This window comes from Neopsephotus bourkii, unplaced genomic scaffold (genome assembly GCF_033783945.1).
Source record: "Neopsephotus bourkii isolate Nb327-2 ecotype Australia unplaced genomic scaffold, CSIRO-AGI_Nbou_v1 NB_272, whole genome shotgun sequence".
Classification (NCBI taxonomy): Eukaryota; Metazoa; Chordata; class Aves; order Psittaciformes; family Psittacidae; genus Neopsephotus; species Neopsephotus bourkii.
The window spans coordinates 14,471,157-14,493,815 of record NW_026900781.1 but is presented as its reverse complement, the minus strand read 5'-3'; the positions used below and the strand labels follow the sequence as shown (position 1 = coordinate 14,493,815).

The 22,659-nt window shown below is 38.4% G+C and overlaps 1 protein-coding gene across 1 annotated transcript in view; it reads right to left on the bottom strand.

The window, feature by feature from the left end:
• DROSHA (drosha ribonuclease III) overlaps window positions 1-22,659 on the bottom strand; it is a 74,606-nt gene that overhangs the window by 30,017 nt on the left and 21,930 nt on the right. The window contains exons 13-17 of the mRNA XM_061346682.1: window positions 19,764-19,933; window positions 14,287-14,411; window positions 11,074-11,173; window positions 6,623-6,730; window positions 1,916-2,023 (exon numbers count right to left, since the gene is read on the bottom strand). Coding sequence (XP_061202666.1) covers window positions 1,916-2,023; window positions 6,623-6,730; window positions 11,074-11,173; window positions 14,287-14,411; window positions 19,764-19,933 — 611 coding nt within the window. The remainder of the gene's footprint in view (window positions 1-1,915; window positions 2,024-6,622; window positions 6,731-11,073; window positions 11,174-14,286; window positions 14,412-19,763; window positions 19,934-22,659) is intronic.

The window sequence follows — 22,659 nt, the reverse complement described above, 5'->3', positions numbered from 1 at the left end:
CTTCCAGGGATGGGACATTCACAACTTCCCTGGGCAACCTGTTCCCATTTGTATCATTCTTCCATCTGTTTCCATTTGTACCATCTAGCATTATCAAAGCTAACTCTGCTGTTGACTTCACCACTACAAAAATGGCAGCAGTATATAGAACTACAGGTAGCTTTTATGACTCCATCCTGCAAAATCATGTATTTTCTCTTTCACACATGCACACCTAAAGATAACACGCATCTATAAATGTGTACACACACCTTATATATAAATCAAGAGATACACTGGCAAATTCAAGCTGCAGGAAGTTACTTCTGAAACAAGTGAAGGACTAGTGATGTGGGCTGTGAGCAAAGACATTCCAGTAGTTCATTCAAACATTATCTACGGCTTTCCAAACAAAATACTTAGGGAACCTTATTTTAATTTCGTTAGAGAGTAAAATTACACCTAATCAACAACAAGAAGTTTCTCCAAGTCCTTTTTAATTCCTTGCTAATACTAGTAAGTTTGTCATATATGCACATTCTCAACTTCTGCTTCATCTGAAGTGGATGAAACATTTTCCTTAATAGCTGAATTAGTGTTATATTTGTTGCCCAGTCTGTACTTTAGAAAGTATACGTCCTGATGAAACAGGTAAAAATCAATGCAAAATTATCAAATAATCTTCTGCTTATAAGCAATATGCTGAAATAGGTGACTCATGCTATATACATTTTAAAAAGCTCACTCTCTTCTGGAACATGTTTATAGGTTTTAAATAAATTTGCATAGGGATCAAGCATTAAAAAGTTACTTTTGTTATAACTAAATACTAAAATTACTAATGCTGGCACACTTGATTTTATGGTTTCTTCCATTTTCAATTGCAATTTGCTTTTTGGTTTGCATGTTTGGTCTCAACATTTTGAAGACTTTCATCACTGCATTCTTATCTTTCATATTAAAACTATGGCAGCCTGCAGAAAACCAAATCCACTAGATGCTCAATGTTTAATGTAACTTGCAGTAGGAGGAGCCCTGTAAAATTGGTTCTATTTCTAGAACCAACTTCTAGAAAATAGAGAAGCTATTAGAACACATTTTCCCATAAGCCCCTGCTTAATGTAGCTCAGGAGTAAAGTCCCTATACGCATATAGAAACTGCATGTTTTTAACTTAGAGAAAATTCATCTTTCTCAGCCCCAGTCAGTGGAGAGAGCTGATGTTTATTTGAGGGGGAAATACTGAAGAGAAGCCTCAATTTTCCTTCAGTCATTTCAGGAAAGCACATAAGGGAAAGGGGTCACCACACCAAAAGTCAACCTTTAGACCTGATCATTTACAAATAAGCACTTAGACAAATGATTGGTCATGTAACATGGGTGTATTTAGATATGGAATTCTCCTCTCTTCGGTTCCTGCCCTTGTTTGTAAATGCAAAAATTTCATCACATACTTGCAGAAGTCAAAAGCTAAAGTTTGCAAATTCCTTTTCAACTAGCTATAAATGCAAAATAAAAAGCAATGCTAAAGTTCTTAATTTTTTGGAACAGCAGACTATAAAAGGAAGAAGCAAGGCATGTATGCTCATCTGCATATTCTTCATAAATATCTAAATAAAGAACTTACATGGAAATAGTAATGTACCTGACAATCTTTTCAGTAAGCATACTCTTGTCTTTCTAAACATTACAAGCAAATCCAGACCTGCCACTGGAGCAAAGGTAGGTGTATCCCTACCTGCACCACAGATGTCTCTATTTAGAAGTCTCTTGGAATAATTGAAACTTTTGAAAGATTGTAGTGCAATCGAGTACATCCAAGTTGTGGCAATGCAATGCATCTTCAGTTTACACAACAGTCAGGGTTATGGATTAACTCTATAATATTAGGAGGACAAACCAGCAAGTAGGGTTGTTTTTTTTTAAATGTATCTTACCTGTAGCAAGCATCTATCTCGAAAAGTATAGCCTATCAATTTGTCCAAATGCATCAGACACTGATGGTAGCGGACATGGTGGGTGAGGACAGGAAGCATCATTGCGTGCTAAAAAACAATAGCAATAGAAAAAAAGCATTCAATTTCATTATCCAGAGTACTCAGTTTTGACTAACCTATAAATACAAACATTCTCCATTTGTCACACTAAGTTTTACTGGCTTGTTTAAATGAGAAAAAAAAAATTAACACTATTTCCCAACCTTCATCATCGGAGCACTTAATTAAGTCACATTTCTCCATCTGTATAATCATAATAGAAACACCACCCGACCCAGACGAAGTAAATAAACAGAATTACAAAATGGTCTGAGTTGGAAGTGACCTTAAAGATCACCTAGTTCCAATCCTGCTGTGATGGGCAGACATCCTTCACTAGACCAGGCTGCTCAAAGCCCTTCTCAAATACATAAAATCGAATACATATTGCCCCATCCAAACACATAAAACCAGTCTTCTACTGAAGTATTTTGAAAGAAGCAAAAAAATATCTGGTCACCAGTAACTTCAAATTTCAATAAGCCATTACTGAAATCAATGCTATATGTTTGTACCTTCTCATTTAACGCCCTGTGGTTTTAGGTTAGTACCAAAGATGAAGAAAGATCATTTCCCCTCTGCCTCATAAAATTAAGGAAGATGCATCACTTTAACCAGCTTTCACCAAACAATAGTAGCTACTTGATTTTCAAGCACAGTTATTAGTGCCTTGCTTCATTTCCTTCTGAGGAAGAATTAAGGGCTTTCTGAAATGCTGTAGTCTGGCATTTCCAAACATAATGTGCTAAAAAAAATAATATATATATCTGAAAGGTTGCTGTTTGATCATCTAGGAAACAGATAATGTTTTTCTGTTAGGGAAATTTTCATAAAAAATTAAGTCTATGTTGCAACAACAAAACTGTCCCTTTTCCTGTGTTTTAAAGCAGGAATATTACACTAATATTGACTTCAAATGGATCTGGGTTGAAATAAGCAAGTACTACAGTTTATCAGTATAGCAGTACAGCAAGTATGATATCAACATCAAAAATACTGCGTAGGAGTGAAAAATAAAGAGATATAGGAAAAATGTCAGTGTTTAAAGAATTTCATGCATGTGACCATTTTTGTGCCACTGACATCAAATTTAAGTTCTCCTTATCATTCCAACTACTGACATGACAGGAATATATTCAAAAGAATGATGTGTTCTAACAGAATCAAAATCTGAGGGCTATCACTATTAATTACAGAAAAAGGAATGTGTATGATTACAGAAGATGAAGGTTTACTGTGGACAGAATCAAGAAAAGCAAGTATATAAAGGAGATTATGTATAATTTATGGAATAAATGAAGTTACGGATTTCTGCATGTCATTAAAGAACCACAGAAAATAAAATCTGGTGAATGTGACAGGGTTGAGAAGTTGAGAATAAACAATGGCAATACTTTCTGCTTAAGTAAAGGACTGAAAAAGTCTTGAGAACTGAAAACATAGTTGGAAAGTAATCACAGAATCATTTATCAGAGTCCAACCATTACCCTAATTCTGCCAACTCCACTACTATACCATGCCCTCAAGTGCCACATTTACATGTCTTTTAAATACCTTCAAGGATGGTGACTTCACCACTTCCCTGGGCAGCCTGGTCCAGTGCTTGACAACCCCTTGGGTGAAGAAACTTTTCCTAATGTCCAATCTAAACTTCCCCTGGCACAGCTTGAGGCTCCTCTTGTCCTATCACTTGTTACCTGGGAGATGAGGCCAACCCCTCACCTCGCTACAACATCTTTTCAGATAGTTGTAGAAAGCAATAAGATCCCTCCTGACTCTTCTCCAGACTAAACAACCCCAGCTTCCTCAGCCGTTCTTAGTAAGACTTGTGCTCCTGACGCGTCACAAGCTTCACTGCATGCAGCTTCACCAGTGTCCAGTAAAGAGGAATGATCACTTGCCTTGCGCTGCTGGCCACACTGTCACTGATATAAGGCCAGGATGCCATTGGCCTGCTTGGCCAACTGGGCACACTTGCTAGCTTGTACTCAGCTGACTGTCAACCAGCACCCCAGGTCCTTCTCTGCCAGATGGAACTAACTAATGAGCAGCAAGAAAAAAACAAAACAAAACAAAACACTTGTCTGGATCACTGAATGGCAGAGGAAAAATGCAAAAACCTTCCAAGCAAAGAAATTTTATTTTGTTACCATGTTACTCATTTAGAGTTTTCTCAGGGTAATCTATAAACTCAGGGAACATCCTTCTTAACTCCATATAAACTATACAGGTATGCTTCCTATGCTTTCCTTCCGAGAAGCAATTTGGGGGGCTGGAGATGGGTCACACCCATCAAAAAACCAACCCAAAACTTGTTTCATAGGACAACTCTGCTTCCCTGCCTGTTTATATGTTCCACTACACTAGGCAAAAAAATGTCCCCCCAAGCAAGGTTTATTATTATTTTTACCAACAGTTGTAGCCCTAAGTCTGAGGACTGAAATACAAAGTTTTAGATTTTTATCAGCTGTGGTGCATTGAATGAAGAATTGACATCACTCTGGGAGCACACAGAGGGCCTCTAATTTGATTCTTGGAGTTATATTGACCAAGTGCTGCTCTCATGGCACTAAATACTGGATTGAGTCAATTAATGTGCATCAAACTGGATTATAGCTATTTGATGTTTCTGATGATTTATTTATTTATTGCTTTCTAAGAAAACAAAATACATGCTTTAAAAATTCCATTAGGCTGAAGAATGGCTAGTGATTAAAAAAAGTCCCTGAAACCATATAGCCACATCACATGCCCTTAATATTTGCATCTGGTTATAAACAAACAAGTAACTTTTTTTCTTTTTTGCTTTTTTTAAACATATGTAATTGTAACTATGATGCTGCATGTTCTTTTCTTGCTGCAGCTGGCATGGCAAGGCAGGAACTCTCTCAGGTGCCCCAGCTAGTACTACCATCCCCCAAGGCTGGCAGACAATCCTGACCTGAAGCTACTAAGAAGAACGAGGTGAGCTGAAATATTTTGAAATGAGTAATTTCTCCCTTAACACTGCTGTTGAGAGCACACCAGTAACAATACTGGCAATGATGGGGGGGGGGGGGGAAGGGTGTGTGTGAGGTGTACCTTTTCAGCATGGCCCCATTAGGCCAGACTGCATAGTAAGTGATGCCCAGCTTAGCGGCTAGTAGTGCACTTCATCTACTGGACAGCTTCAAGTAAGCCTGGCAGATAACAATGATTTTACATTTTTGGAATACTTCACTCACCCTTTTTCCTCATCCTGCAAGTGGTTCACTTCTGAGACTGCAAAGACCAGTATCATTACTGCTATGTGGAACTTAGAGTCTCTAACTATAAGCTGTTAGAGTGACTTAAAAGTTTCAATCTTCTAAACTCAATGCTTTTAAAAAAGTATTAATTTTAAATCACTGAGCTTTAGCTCTGCCCACAGAGTTGATTTATGCATATTAAGTTTTAGTTTTCTTTAATCTGGAAGAAAGCATGTAGCAACGGCAGCAATCTTTAATTTTACAGATACACAGTTTGCCTACTCTTGGCCTCTCAAAGAAATCAAATCAAAGGACCTTCATACCAGAACCAGCTGATTTAGATGTTATGCTGCAGATGGGCACAAAAATGTGAAATAGCTTCACTTTCATCATTCTCTTATGTTTTGCTGTCCTTCAACAACAAAACGAATTGAAGAAGACATTAACAGCTGAATCACAGAAGATATTATGAGTAACACAGAACTGTTTTCAAAGCTCCTAAATTAGAAATTTACACTGCTTACTTAACCTGTAAAAATAGATAGAGTTCATGATAAAAACTGGAAAAGGACTGTAATTTTCCTAAGCAATGTGGGAAGATACTGTTCCACTATTCTCTTTCTTCAACTTCAGAAGCAATAGTAGAATCACAAGAAATGGTTCAGACAGAAGAAAAGCAATTTAGTTATTAGCATTTCTCTCCTGTAAAAATTTCCCCTTTAGCCTTATTAGATTTTGAAGTTAACTGTTTTAATAACTTGAATTTTACTAATCAAATATTATATTAAAAATGCACTTATTCCTACTATATCACAAAGCTGGTGGCTGTCAACTACTTCACAGTAGGATCTGCCAGAGATCCATACCTTGGACATGTCATGCATATGAAATGGAATATCTGAAAGGTGACCTTGCTACTGATGGCCACCTGTTTTAATCCAGAAGTTAGTTGTTGTGGAGTTTTTTCTTTCTTTTCTTTCAAGTAAAAAGACATTTCTTTATGTTTCAATGTAAAATCTGTGTTTTAAAAAACATCTAAATATAAACATTTATTAAAATAAAAATATTTAAAACTAACCCAACTGATGAAGAAGCCCCAGGAGCTCCACATAAGAATCAACATTTGGCTAATGCCCAGCATCCAGATGACCATTCCTATCCTCTCTTCCTTGTTCTGATCAACCAGTGGCAAGCAACCTAATATTTTTAAATAATTTTTTCTGTGTGTGGATGGGAGACTAGAATAGTTCCTTAAATCAATAAATCTTAAGGCAAAGGTATTAATTCCATTCTTCAGCATAGAACCACAGCAATCCCTTTCAAGAGGTAAATGGCAGCTATCAAGAAAGAAAATAGATCAAACATCTTGCAGTTTAGTCACCTGGCAGACGTCAGAACGTATCCCTGTTTTCCAGAATCCCTGGCTACTCAACTCGACAGTCACTTCACGTCTCATTGTGTTCTTCTGACGAATTTTCTGCAGTGCTTCCTAAACAGGGAGAGAATGGACCTGTTATGAAGCATGTTCTACAACAAATCAGTATTAATGCACACAAATGCCTCCACAATATCCCTTTAAGGTTCAATTTTAGTGAGCGGTTTCTAAGACTAGACCAAGTCTTGTAGTTGCTAAGCCATAGTCTTCGATGAATATGCTGTAATACAGCATAGACAGCAGTTCTGGTAGACCAAAACTAGTCCTGGAGCCTATAATGATGAAATCTACTAATACTATTTAAATTCAAAAAATAAAATAAAAATCTATTTTGCCTTGACCACTGGCTGTTTGGTATTGCATAAAAAGTTTATTTGCATCAAGAAATTATGAAAGGGACATAATCATTAAAAGATCTTAACAGAATTATTAAAATAAATTATTTTCTGTAAAAATGGAATGAAAGAAAACCAACTAAAATAAGTCACCCCTGGATCAGGATCTGGCTCCAATACTACACAGCCCCCTGGTTATACAAGCTCCCCACGCAGCATGCACTAATGGTAAAGACTTCCTTAGTGCTCTTCCTTCTTCAGAACACAAAATTTTTCAAAGATACGTCCTTCCTCTCTTCCCCTTTTTCACTACAGGGCATTTGCTCAAAGCTGTCTCTTCCAAGCTTAAAATCTGAAGCCTGTGAGCATGTCTTGGCAGGAACAGGCTCCATCTTCTGTTCTGCAGAGACTCAGAGTGGTTCCAAAAGGAACATCCATCCAGATTCAGATTCATCAATTCTCAGACAGCTCAACACGAAGATATCTAGGGCAGGACATTAGTTAGCCCTGGCTCCTTTTATATTCAATGAAAGGCGATAAATGGCTTTAAAAAAAACTGCATTTCTCTTCATTGACTTCAAAGTGAGCCTTCAGATCCAAATTTATGCACCTGCTGTAAACGCTCAGTTAGGTTGGAGGAACAAAGCCCCCAGCACGACCTTGTCACAAATAATATCTTACAATCTCACAGTAGTGAATAACTGATGGCATTAACAGAGGGAACAGAAATGCTTACAGCTTTCCAGCCCTTGTGCACTGTCTGAAATTTGCATTTTGAGGCTGTGTCATTGGGTATTTTCTGAGACATACACTACAATGTTTGCTAAGACATGCCCATACTTTCAGGCTCACCAGCTCAAAAGCACTCCAGTTACTCATAATATATGATTCATAATCTTTAAAAGCCCATGTAACAATCAGGTGCAGCCCTACAGCTCCTTCTAAGTTGTGAGTACTTCCACTGGCAAAATGCATAGGTTATCTTCACATAGACCTGCTTCAGGCTGATATGACTGATGGCAAACTACTTGATAAACTCATTATCCTAGATAATACGGTCTAGAAACAAAAATCAGCGCACTGCACAGTAAGTGATAAATACCAAAGAAGCATTTTATCTTCTGAAGCAAAACATCATCGCCCTTCTACATCCAATTCTCTACAATTTTACAAATAGACATTAGCCATCTAATGAAAAGAAGTCCATAAACCAATGGTTTCCCCTTCTACTTGCTCTGAGTGTAGAAAGCTGCAGCAGACAAAACAGTCTCTTGTATGGACAAAATGTTTTTTCTTTACAACCTTGGCACAGTTACATCACAACATAGAATCATAGAATAGCTAGAGTTGGAAAGGACCTTAAGATCACCTAGTTCCAACCCCCCTGCCATGGGCAGAGACACCTCCCACTAAACCATGTCACACAAAACTCTGTCCAACCTGGCCCTGAACACCACCAGGCATGGAGCATTCACAACCTCCCTGGGCAACCCATTCCAGCGCCTCTTCCTTATATCCAACCTAAACTTCTCCTGTTAAGTTTTAACCCATTACCCCTTGTCCTATCACTACAGTCCCTAATGAAGAGTCCCTCCCCGGCATCCTTATAGCCCCCCTTCAGATACTGGAAGGCTGCTAGGAGGCCTCCACGCAGCCTTCTCTTCTCCAGGCTGAACAGCCCCAGCTTTCTCAGCCTATCTTCATATGAGAGGTGCTCCAGTCCCCTGCTCATCCTCGTGGCCCTCCTCTGGACTTGTTCCAACAGTTCCATGTCCTTTTTATGTTGAGGACACCAGAACTGCACACAATACTCCAAGTGAGGTCTCACGAGAGCAGAATAAAGGGGCAGGATCACCTCCTTCGACCTGCTGGTCACACTCCTTTTGATGCAGCCCAGGATACGGTTGGCTTTCTGGGCTGCAATCGCACACTGAAGCCAGCTCATGCTCATTTTCTCATCAACCAGCACCCCCAAGTCCTTCTCTGCAGGGCTTCACTGAATCTCTTCTCTGCCCAATCTGTAGCTGTGCCTGGGATTGCTCTGACCCAGGTGTAGGACCTTGCACTTGGCATGGTTAAACTTCATGAAGTTGGCATCAGCCCACCTCACAAGCATGTCAAGGTCCCTCTGGATGGCATTCCTTCCCTCCAGCATATCAACGGAACCACACAGCTTGGTGTCATCGGCAAACTTGCTGAGGGCGCACTCAATCCCACTGTCCATGTCAGTGATGAAGATGTTAAACAAGACCGGTCCCAACACCGATCCCTGAGGGATACCACTTGTTACAGGTCTCCAGCCGGACATTGAGCCATTGACCACAACTCTTTGAGTGTGGCCATACAGTGAATCCTTTATCCACCCAGTGGTCCACCTATCAAATTGATGTCTCTTCAATTTAGACATAAGGATGTCGTCTGGGACAGTGCCGAATGCTTCGCACAAGTCCGGGTAGATGACATCAACTGCTCTATTGCTGTCCATCAGTTCTGTAGCCCCATCATAGAAGGCCACCAAATTGGTCAGGCAGGATTTCCCCTTAGTGAAGCCATGCTGGCTGTCACCAAGCACCTTGCAGATTTTCATGTGCCTTAGCATGCCTTCCAGGAGAACCTGCTCCAAGATTTTGCTGGGCACAGAGGTGAGACTGACTGGTCTGTAATTCCCCGGGTCATCCATTTTCTCCTTCTTGAAAATGGGGGTTATATTTCCCTTTTTCCAGTTGTCGGGAACTTCACCTGACTGCCACGATTTTTCAAATATGATGGCCAGCGGCTTAGCAACTTCATTCACCAGCTCCTTCAGGACCCACAGATGGACTTAATCAGGTCCCATGGACTTGTGTACGTTCAGGTTTTTAAGATGGTCTCAAACCAGATCCTCTCCTACAGTGGGCTCAAGGTCTTCACTCTCACAGTCCCTGCGTGTGCCTTCCAAGACTTGGGTGGTGCGGTCAGAGCCTTTGCAGTGAAGACCGAGGCAAAGAAGTCAACACTGTGCTTTTTCCCTTGTTTACAAGTAAGGAAGCTAATGGCTTATTTAATATCGGCATAAATAAAATGTTAACCAAGATGTTTGCTCATGCAAGAGCATATACTATGCCTTGCAGTAGTAATAAAAACCAGGTGCAATGTCAAATGTATCAAACTTTTGCTTCAACCAAAGCCACACCATTAGCAAACAGGGGAAGACTCAATGATCCTCACAGGTCCTTTCCAACTCAGAATATTCTATGATTCTATGAATCATCAGCGTTTCTTATCAGTAGATGAAAATACACCACCATTTAATTTAATTCCATGTGGTACCAAAAAAGTTAATTTCTCCTCTATGCATTCTTTATGTAAGTTGTCCAATTAAGAGCGCCTGGTTGACAAGCACCAGACAAATTCAAAGCCTCAGTCCAAATAGATACCTGAAAGAAGGCTGCTTTATTCTATATTTAGATTACTTTATTTTTCTGATTTTAATTCCCGATTGGTTGAGCATCTGCACTTAGGAAATGTTTTTTGCTCATCACTTTGGGGAAGAGGCAGGGGGGGGAGAGATATGAAAGACAAAAATTCGACGAATACCTCATTTTTCATTAAAGATTGTTGAACATAACAACCAGATGATTTTGCTTCAAAGATCTTAACGAATGTCACTAAGACTACCTAATAATTTACAGTTTAAAACCATGCACAAGCATGGCAGTTTTTATCTCAGCAGAGAAATTTTTAAAATTATGAGCCAGTTAAAAGTGCACTCAGAAATAAAAAGTCCTTCTCTATGCTAATTCTTGAAACCATTAATGGCAATAGCTATAAATAAATTACAGTACTATAACGATCATTTCTATAATAGGATAAAAAGCTTTCAGCAATTTGACAGCTAAAAAAAGGGAAAAAAATAAATCCATTCACTAACAAGAAAAGATAAAAATAAAATCAGTGTTAACAGCCCGAAAAGGAAATCTTTCGTGAAGGATTTCTATTGTTTCCATAAACAGGGCAGTCATACAGCTTTGTTCCATCCAGAATTACTGTGCTTCATTATCAGTATAGGAAGGCTCACCATACCTCTCTTTGTGATAATTTCTGTTTATCAGCCTGTTTGACTTTGGGACTATTAGCCAACAGGTGACGCAGCTTCACATAACTCTTCCACAGCTTTTGGTATCTGAAGGACAAAACCGGAAAACAAGTATTTTGGTCAATACGACAGTCTCTCACCTTTTGTCCTTATGAACACACCAGCTTTTAATAATGCACCCATATACACACACATTGCCTACAAGTATCTTTTAGCTCCAGAAAAAAATCTCAAGTATTTTCCAAGAACACTGACAGTGTCTCTGCAGTTGTTCCAGTGTGGCAGACACAGGAGCAGACAGGAGGCATTAGTGTGTGGTGAAGTAAACAGCAAAACTCAGAGCAGAACCCAGGTCTCCTAGACACCAACCCATCCTCTCCAAAGGGCCACCTCTACATGTTGATAAGACTTGCCCATATTCCAGGTGAAAACTCTCTCTTCTCTCAACAAGGTTTACTTACCATTCACTGAAAACCAGCAGTAACCTTTCCCAGGAAGTGTCTGTCTGTACACTGGCTGAAACATTTCAGTGAATAACATGAGGAAGAGCTCTACAAATTATGTGCAACATGAAGTAATTCTGTGAACTGTGAAATAAAAGCTTAATTCCCTATGGGTTTGTGCCAAATGGAAACGGCAAGTCAAGTTTCCTCTGTGGTTAGCACATACTTAAGGTTTCTGTTTTTCTCCAACTGTCTAGCATTTTTTAATTTTGGGGGGTATCTAATTATACATGAACTTCAGTAACAGAACTTTTTCCTCGGTGGTAGTTCCTCTGTGATCTAGCACAGATTTTCACAAAACTTGTAAGAACTTACTCCATTATAATTATACCCAACATCCCACCTCTACATTCGGCTGCAACTGATCCAACAGGTTCAAAAGTTACTATGGGAGGAGTGACCACAGGGATTATGACATTCCTAAGTACCTTGTGTCTTTCGGAAACAATGCTATCTTCAGAATAACTATCATCTCTGTAGAGTTTTTTCAAGAAAACCCATAAGCCCAGACTTCTAAGAAGGAGCAGGGAAACAGAGGACAGAAGGAAGAAGCTTACCCAAGTAACTTATTTTCTTTAATATTTACATTGTACAAGATGACCCTTCCCAGCCTCACCTTAGAGAACTGGTTTTAGTAGGAAGTTACAAATGCAAAGCAGAAAATGAAGCAGCAGCTCTTCTATGATTTCATAACCTTTCCAGCATCCCACATTCTCAGGCGCACAAATGGATCTTTTCTTATTTGCATTTTTTTCCACAGCTATTTCTCTGCAGCATTATTGAATGTATACTCTCTGCCTCCAGAGATGTTGGGTTTTTTTTAGTCTACAGACACATCTGAAATGGTCAAGCCATAGATTTTTCTTATGTTCTATTCTCCACATTTCTGCAATCTGCAGAACAGCACATCTATTTCTGACAAATTCCCATCCAAAGAAGAAAAATGAGCTAATGAATGAATCGGCTACACAGAAGACATATAAATGCCATGAGGAGGTTTCAACCCAAACCCCCAAACCTGAAATTATTATATACAATCTATGTTTTACTACTAATACTAATGTGGGTAGAAAAGACTTTGTTATCGTAGTTAAATTTGAGAATAGTCAGATTACAATAACAAAAACTTTGTATTTGAACTGTATAAAAAAATACACACTGGAGGAAAATCTTCTCTTAGCATTACCTATTTCACACGTACACCAGAGTTCAGCCTGAGATTTGTTAAGAGGTCTTTCACAAAAACTACTTTGTTACTTTGATGAAAAGAAGCACACCTAAATTATGTAAGCAGCTCTAGGGAAGAAATTAATGAAATCTTAAAGAAAGTTAAAATAAAGTGTGAGAAGAACAATTTTTGTGTCTTTATACTGTTTTCAATGCAAGGCACTAGAAGTTTACCATTATTAGGTGATTTAGCATCAAAATAGAGGTTGTCCTTATGTTTTTTAATTATTTTGTGGATAAGGAAACTAAAAGATGAAGAAGATTAAAAGTCATGCTCAAAGCCAAAAGAAAATGTGTTGTTTTTTGGATAAGCACTTACTCTTGTCATTTCCCACAATATTAAGTCTAAACTTCTCAGCAGGCAGTTGCAGAAGAATACATCTGTCATACATGCACATTATAACTCTTAGGGCCTCAAAACTACGGGTGAAATCTAATGCCCTTGAAAGACACTGGAATGCACGAGGCAAAAAAGACAACTGCAACTATACATGCATTAGAAGTTCTATACTGTCCATTATTCAGATCTCCAAATCACTGAAAAAATCCCATGAAATGTCAGAAATTAAGAAAAGAATTGTGAATAAAATCCAGCAATCACTTTTATGCCGCTACACAAACCCACAGTGAAACAGTATTGCTTGCTTTGCCTGAAGTTCCAATTCCGCTTCCACTCCTTCACTATATTCCTCCCAATCTCTATAAGGATATAAAAGGTACAGAGAAAAGCAGCATGGATGCAACAGCTTCCAAGCTAGGAAACAGTTACATAGACTCATTTTTTCAAGTCATAGGAAGAGACAAGTAGGATATGGCAGGGTGCAAGAAACAAATTTCATTAAGAAAGCAAACAGAAAATGGCTATTTTCTTCCTTATTAGATGTAAGACCTGAAAAGCATTGAATTAAATGATCAAGTAGCAGCTCTGAAACAAAAGTGAGCCCTTTTTTATACAATTCACAATGGTGCTGGGAAAGTGATTACCCTGTCATTAGCATAAAAAGATTCAAACAGTAATTTGCGAAATTTTGAAAAGGAAGTTCCATTCAGGGTTGTTAAAATGACCTAAATACATCCTCTAGCAGAGAAGTCTATAAATTTTGGAAGCCTGGGTAAGTATTTCTTCCCCTCTGACTTCTTGTTACACTATTCTATCTGAACAACTGGCTACTGGCCTTTCAGAGAAATAACATGGAGCTTGAGTTGTCTTTTATCTGACCTAGAAAAGCTGTTTTCAGGTTGAGAAATTTCATACTGCACACACATCAATTTATTTCAGCAGATCCTAAGCAATGCCAGAAAAAAGGAAGTTACACCTTATATTCTCTAATTTACAAAAGCTTGTGTCCAATGTCATAAGCACTAAGCTGTACATTGGACTCAATTAGGCACATAAACAAGCCCTATTTAAGCCACAAATGACAGCAGTAATGAGCTTCTGAAAGAAAGATGTAAGGAAAAGCATCTTACTGAGGATCTCCAGCATAACTGAGTTGAGCAGGTCGTATTCCAAAGTGGACAATAATAGGGAAAGTAATTACATCAGAATTGAACTGTTCACGGTCCAGCTGATCAATACGAACTGAGCTGGGTTTCTAGGACAAAAACAAAACACACTTAATTGACAATAGCTCCATGGAAAATAAATTGCCAGTAGCTGACACTTATCCAAGAACCACAAAGCAACAATATTTCAAGTTTACTAAAATACACATAAAACTAATAATTAATATTATAATAAATGTTTGGCAATGACAATGTCTGAAATGAAGTTAATCAACTTATCACTTTCAGTGAAAAAAGGAAGTATTTTTATTTTACAAGTCAGGAAATTTACATTTAAATTATTTCCAAGAACTTGAAGCAACTTTCTTCAGTCAAACATCACACAGTAAATAAAATCAAGATTAGCATTCTGGCATCCAAGCTCCCACGTGCCTGAGTAGTTCACTAAGATCAGGTTACCTTCTCTGATTTCAGTTCTGTTCCTGATTTCCCAAGCAAGTGAAGCCATTATTAGATCCATTTAATCACATTAACTAAACAGAATGTAAAAAGTCTGTCATGCTACTCTTAGAAAGGGTTCTTGGATGATGTGTACAGACAAGAATACCGTCTTGTATGATGAGGGGACTTCTGTCCTTTCTACACTTCCAAACACAAGTTTGGGTTTTTTTTAGTTAAAAAGCACAATGTAGAAGGTAGCAACTTTTGCTAAAAATACCTCTAAAAATACAGAAAATGAGTAACTGCACATCACTGTGGAAGACATGCTCTTAACAGAGCTCTTGACCATCTATCTAACATATTTAAAAACTCAGCTGAAGCTGCACAGTTTGTCTCCAAGTAAACATCTCCATTACCTGGCAAGCTGCTTTGTTATGTGCCTGCTTCCTCCCCACTTTGCAATCAGCTAGATGAGGCCATTATTTTCTGCTTGCCTAAGGTTTCAGAAAAAGGCCATTACTTCTAGTTACCTGCATCTCAAAACACCTAATTTAGCATTGTGAATTCCTGAAGATGAGTTTCAGAGTTACAGAAATAGCTCCCACCATTCTCTTCACAAAACAGTAAGAACTGTGTCAGGAATAAAGCTTTCACCTTTCAAACCATCTTGGTAGAACTGTTCAGACGAATCATGTTCTGCATGGATAAGCAAAGCCAATTCTACAAATAAAAGTAAGCCTCATCAGGTGGCCACATTTCCAATATATTCTAGAAAAACAAAAACTTACTTAAAACTTTGACATTCAGATAAAGAAACACTGTCCAAGGGAAAAATGCTTATTAGCTTCTCTTTGGACATGATGACTGAATGTAAGGTTATGCCTTCCCAGCCGAAACACAACAGGGGAAAAAAAAAAAGTTAGCTCATGCTGCCTGGTTTAAAAAACATATGTAAAAAAGAAAATGTTTTTACCCACAGCACTTCCAATAAAAGGGTTGGGACAAAAAAGAAATAATAAAACAGATGGGGAGGATTTGTAGCAGGCAGAATGATGTTCTCTAAACCACAGCTTAAAGTCCTGAAATTTATCTGGTTTTGTGGGGTTTGTACAAAGCCAATTTCAGAAATTTTTATCTTCATGAAAGCTATTCATTGGTTCTCCCCTCTTTTAACATTAACAATGAGGAACTTCTCCCATCCCTGTTCCCCTCAAAAAAGAAGCCTTCCTACAAAACTACTCTATGAACTGAGGTGGCAAAACACAATTAGCCGAATGTGAAACAATAATTACATTCAATACACCAACTATATTTTTTTTTTAAATACAGACAATATTCTTTTATTCAAATGTTTCATATTTTAGATACTTAAATAGAAGTAAACTGATCCTCAAGAGTGTGAAAGGAAGAAGTTTTCAATGTGTCTATAGCAGGGTCTGTGTGAAATATGTGGCTTCAGGATTACTCAAAACTAGACTATTTATGACACTGCCTTGGAGTTCTGTCACCCACAGATAGCTGATAACAACCAGGACAAAGGAACTCCTTTAAAACTTAACCACAATTGTTCCTTCACTGACGATTAAGACAAGGGTTGTATCTAGACTATGCTTTTTTTCTTTAGCAGGGCAAATGCTAGCTTCCCTTCTGGTGCTGTTTCTGAAGGTTAAATGAACAAACAGCACCATACAGAAACATACAGTATAAATCACGCACCAGCAAGCAAGATGCAAGGAAATTTATCCCTGCATTCTTTCAAATGTGCTGTGAGAGAACTTTCAGTAATTACAACCTTGCTTTTAAAAAACTCATCAAAACCAAAGAAATTCTTACAGAACACAGGCCCATTACCTTTCTTTCCCACTCTAAACCTCATCAATCAAGGCTTTGCTGATATTAGAAGACAGGATGACATTGCATGCAGATGTAGTACAAAAGATCATACAACACACGTGTATTTCAACCAGAGAGAAAAGCAGCAATATTTTAGGAAGAATAAAGTATTAAAGCAGATTAAAATTTGTGAACCTTTAAATCTATTTCAACACAAGTTTCATGGAACTAATGAAATATCATGAGTAACTTACATAATGCTGAACTATTAGTTGTTTAAGCACATACGATTTATATGCCTATCAAAGTTTTTTTTTCCTTTCTCTACCATGCAAATATGCACCTTGTTGGTTTGGTTGTTTTGTGTTGCCTTTTTTTAAACTAAAATACATATATAAAACCTAGATCTTCTCACAAGAGGAATTATTATTTCTGAAGTGACTGGGGAACGACCTGTTAGAGAGCAGTGTAGGGGAGAGGGACCTGGGGGTCCTGGTGGATGACAGGGTGACCATGAGCTGACACTGTGCCCTTGTGGCCAAGAAGGCCAATGGCATCCTGGGGTGTATTAGAAGGGGGGTGGTTAGTAGGTCGAGAGAGGTTCTCCTTCCCCTCTACTCAGCCCTGGTGAGACCTCATCTGGAATATTGTGTCCAGTTCTGGCCCCTCAGTTTAAGAAGGACAGGGACCTGCTGGAGAGAGTCCAGCGCAGGGCAACTAAGATGATTAAGGGAGTGAAGCATCTCCCTTATGAGGAAAGACTGAGGGAGCTGGGTCTCTATAGTTTGGAAAAGAGGAGATTGAAGGGTGACCTTATTAGTGTATATAAATATATAAAGGGGGAGTGTCACGAGGATGGAGCCAGGCTCTTCTCAGCGGCAAACAATGAAAGGACAAGGGGCAATGGGTACAAACTGGAACACAAGAGGTTCCACTTAAACTTGAGAAGAAACTTCTTCTCAGTGAGGGTGACGGAACACTGGAACAGGCTGCCCAGGGAGGTTGTGGAATCTCCTTCTCTGGAGACATTCAAAACCTGCCTGGACACATTCCTGTGTAACCTTATCTAGGTGTTCCTGCTCCGGCAGGGGGATTGGACTAGATGATCTTTTGAGGTCCCTTCCAATCTCTAACATACTGTGATACTGTGATTGTGGAGGAAAGCAGCAAAATAAAATTTAGTTGGTTTACTTTGTTGTGTCAAGTGCATGAAATTGAATTGAGGAGCTGTCATTTTCTCACACTGTTTCACATTGTCTCTATAACAGAACTGTTTTATCTTCTAACACTGTAAAATGCACAGAAAATGCTTTCATACTCAGTAGAATATGCTGCAATGAACAAAAAATCCATAAACTGAGAAAGTCATTGCAATCTTCTTGAGAAAAAACATTCTAATGATGGCATTATAACATGACAACACTTCAAAGTGCTGCAGATTTCTTTTATACTTACCTATGTTGATGTCCACACGCATCTCTAAAAACATTGTCTTGTAGAATGCAAAGTTTGTCAGTAAAAACCACACAAAATCTCAAAATTCACAATACCACTCACAAACTGCACAGCCTTGTGAATACAGACATTCACAGTTCGGTGATTCAAGGAACAAGCACGTATATGTTTCCTCATAGAATAGTTAAGGCTGGGAAGGACTTTAAGATCATCTAGCTTCAACCCCCCTGCCATGGACAGAGACACCACACGCTAGACCGTGTCCATCAAGACTCTGCCCAATCTGGCCTTGAACACTGCCAGGGATGAAACATTTCATGCTAAACAAAAAAAAAGCAAGTTTTCAGCTAGATGAAATCAGCGTATCTTCATCAAGACCACTGAAGTTATGTTAGCATACACCATTCAGATACTGATAATTTGTGCACTAACATCTATCTTGTATCACAGAAACCACAGGCAATTTCTATTATGAGATTCTGGGTTAGCCCTCAGTTTTAACCAGCTCAGGTAGAATTTTTCATAGATAATTGATAGTTCATGTATACTCTGCATTTCATGTTCTCACAATGATCTTTTCCTTTTGGTTTAGGAAGTTTTAGCACTGCAAAACTGCGCAGAATTAAATAAAGGGAAAATTAAATTAACCCGCCCAAGTTACGAGTAGCTTATAAAGTAGTAAAGTAGTTTACTAAATATAATAGTGCGATACTTAAAAATATGAACTTGAAAAATATAATTAGGGCTCATCATGACTGCAGTCTGGGGACAGGTTTACCAATTAGCAAACAAAATCTCCCCATAGGCGTGATACCAAGTCACACTTTTTCTGCTGGAACTAAGAAATTAAGCTACGAGCAAAGAAGCAAAATTAAGTCAGAGGAAGAAAGGTGTTACAACAAAGAAAGCTGCATGGCAGCCTATAATATAAGGTCCAAAACATGCCTCTTGTGCTGAGATGATACCACTGCAATACTGATGAAACCATGCAGAGAGAACCCTGTAGCTTTTGGTGGACATCATCTATTCTTGTGACCCACATTTCTTAAGTGTGAAAGTTAGAAAAATGGGCTAAATTCACATAACACTAGAGTTGAAAGGAGCTGTGTTCAGAGAATTTGTTTTTTAAAATACTAATTTTTTCACAAATAATAAGGCCATGGGGGTTTCAAGCTTGGCACTGAAAATTAATGGATGCATTCATTAATGTACACAGAATTCCTCAGTGTAAGTAAGAACAACATAGAAAATGTGGAAAAAATACTCATAGGCAGAAAACACCTTTTTCATATTCAGGGCAGAGTCTGGATAGAGTACTCTATCTAGATCTATGAGGTCAAAAGAGGAAGATGAAAGAGAATAGCAAACAGTTACTAATTCTCCGGTCCTGTGTCAGGAAAAAGAAAACAAGATCACACAAACAGTCTGAGAAAGTGAGACAGGAGAAAACTACAGTTTCAAATACATAAAATTTAGCCATTCCTTTTCACATGCACATTGAAACAGTGGTCATCTGGAAATCTGCCCTTAAGCAGAGCAACAGAGGGTGCAATTGTTCTCAGGGTTAGAACAAGCCAATGGAGTGCTCCTATACCAATCTGTAACTGTCACCGGTCATCTTTTCCCTTTCTAATTCAGCCTGCAGCAATCCTTCTGAAACAAGACATGTATTCGCCACTGGGCTGTTCACAAAACAGGATTATTCACTTTACCATGCCAGGGCTGGTAACAATCATCCCTTTGCATTCTTCTGCATATTTCTGCCATTCCAGTTCTTCCCACTGAAGCATGTTGGCAATCTCCTCTTCAGGCACCAGAGCTTTACTGCATCGTAACAAGTACAGAAGAATCTGATGCATTGATAGTACTTCTTTCCCTCCATCTTAAAAACATAAATAAATAAACCACATTTCAGGTATTTACTCTCCTAAAGCATGAGCAAAACGGAAAATATGCAGAACACATGAAATATTTGGATGAGCAAAACTAAATGCAAAATGCTTAGGCAACTTGACAAATATGAAGGCAAATGTTTTATTGATGAATACTGCACATACATAAACACTTAGCTAAAACTGGAAGCAGTAACGGTAATGGAAGCAAGAGTAACAGTTTCATCATACTGTAAAGCTGAAGTTTCTAACTTGCCTGAAAAAAACTTTAAAATGAGTAGGCAGAACAATCAGTTATATTGTCCAGTTACATCTTCCTTTTCACACTTTCATCATTCTTTTTACAATAGTTAAAAAACCTTTAGGCATTTCTGCAGCTTTTTTAAAGAACACTCAAAATTTTATGGGATACTTCTAGATTGATGCAACAAGTTATCCTTGCATTTTAAGCTCATCTGTAGTGCTTACATTCTGTACCTGCATTAATGAAGACTAAAGAGCCACATGCAGTCTTCTGTCACTAAATGAACCAAGTGCATATGAAAACTACTAAATATTTCTGAAACCCCAGAAAACATGAACAGCAAATGGTGCTTATAACAAAGGAAGACAGTATAATAAACATCTGACTGGCTCCAGGTAGCCAATTACAGACATGAAAATGCAAACAGGGAAGATGAGTGACAGTCCTGACGGACTGCTACCCACCAACTATTCAAATTCTGTATGTCTGCTCATATGAGTAAAAAGATAAGACACATTACTACAGTGCTTTAATTCTGACACACATCTCTCTGATCCCCTTCACCAACAGAGTATTAATCTGTAGGTATGGAGGCATCTTGAAGTTTCATCCCCACCAAGCACAAATGTTGATTTCCCTATCCCAGGAAGCAGGAGCAATCTGATACCTGCCCCTGAGTACATTCTCTCTATCAGTACATACACACACACAAAAAAAAAAGTAGTGGAGAAAAAAGACAGAAGTAAAGACTTATAGCAATATTGAAGATGATGCCACAGCACAGAGAATGTGACCACAGGCCCATAGGAAAAGCCTCACAGAACTGCTGCATAATGCCTGTGCTGTGTAAGGTGATGTCCTCTACAAGACATGCAAGGGAACAAGCACTTCTCTTATTTCAGCTGGGATTACATTGCTATGGTACAGAAAAGATGAAAGGGAATGATATAACTTGGCCTCTCAGAACAATTAACCTCATTCAAACTCCAAAAGGCAATCTTAAATGGGGAAAATACACTCCAAACCTCACTGGAAACAGAGAACACTTCTGAATAGCTACAGGGGCAATTTTTTAAATATGCAAAGTTTTCCTTCAGATTAAAGGGGGATTCAGTTTACAAGACTATTGTCTTTGTCAACAGCTAGATACCATTACACAAGAGGTAGCCCATGTCCACCAATCACACACACAGACAAAAAAAGTGTATCCTTACTGAAGGCCATGTACAGGAAGGGTAAAAGTCACTACAAATAGTGTGCTCAATAGCAGTTAACAGACCTGACCTTTCCTGGGTCAGAACATGCAGTGTTTGGGACCTCAGGTTTATTATTTTTTTCCTAGTCTTCTACTCTCAATATATTTATCACCATAAAAATCTACAACTATGAATACAATACATTAACTATTCTCCATGCTACACATCTCTGACACTCAGTAAACCTGGTATGATTAGCTCAAAGCTCAGAGCTACCCCAAGGCCTCTCTCTAAGTAATTTACATAGAAAACATGACATCCCAAACCACTTGTTTTCAGACCACATTAGAAAAACAAGAAAGAAAAGCAAAGGGGATAGGAAAACAGCAATTCACTTTTATCTTTTAATAGACAGTTGATGGATGTGTGGAGACCTGTTGTACCAATGTCTCCTTTGATTAGACATAGATAGTGTCTGCAAACATACCTGGAGGAAATAGATTCCCACTCTCTGGAAATTAAAAATATCTAAGGATATCTCAAAAATAATAAATGCGAAATGCAAACTTGATTAAAAAAAAACCCTAACATAAATATGCTGAAAGGCAACTATATATGCAGTAATATTAAAAAAAAAAAAGAAAAAAGAAAAGACATTTTTATAAAGAGCTAGAAGGCTAGGAACTTAAAGTGAAAGCACACAGGAATATATGCTATAGAGACTCACCTCTCCCTACAACAATCCAAAAGCACAAAAAGAGCTGACTTCTAAATTAAACTAAAATAAATCCTAGTATAAAACCCCGAAACTAACAGGAAAACACCCTCAAGCTACACAAATCAGGCAGGTCAAACTTGCTCTCGTTTTGTGATGAGGTCAAGTTAATCAGCCACATGTAGCTTGATGGCTTATTTCGTAAATTGCTTCAGCAAAAGCAAATCAATGTTTGCTAGCAAGCCTCAGAGCTCTGCTTCTGATTGAACAGTGTTGTGTATCCAGGAAGCAACAACAATTAGAAATATAGTCATCTAGTCATCAGTACTCTCCACAGTAATGAGCCAAACCTCATTTAGCTACAGCAATAATTAATATCTCAACCAAGTTTCAAAGCCCAGAGCAGAGAGCACCTCCAGGCCACAGCCCTCATGACAAAGACTGTTCCATGTCTCATCTGCTCCCTCAGTCCAGCAGATGAAATGCATCCTCTTGTCCACACAACATGGTGCAATCACTGGCAAGATCTCAGCAGGACACATTTTCAATGGAGCCATGCCA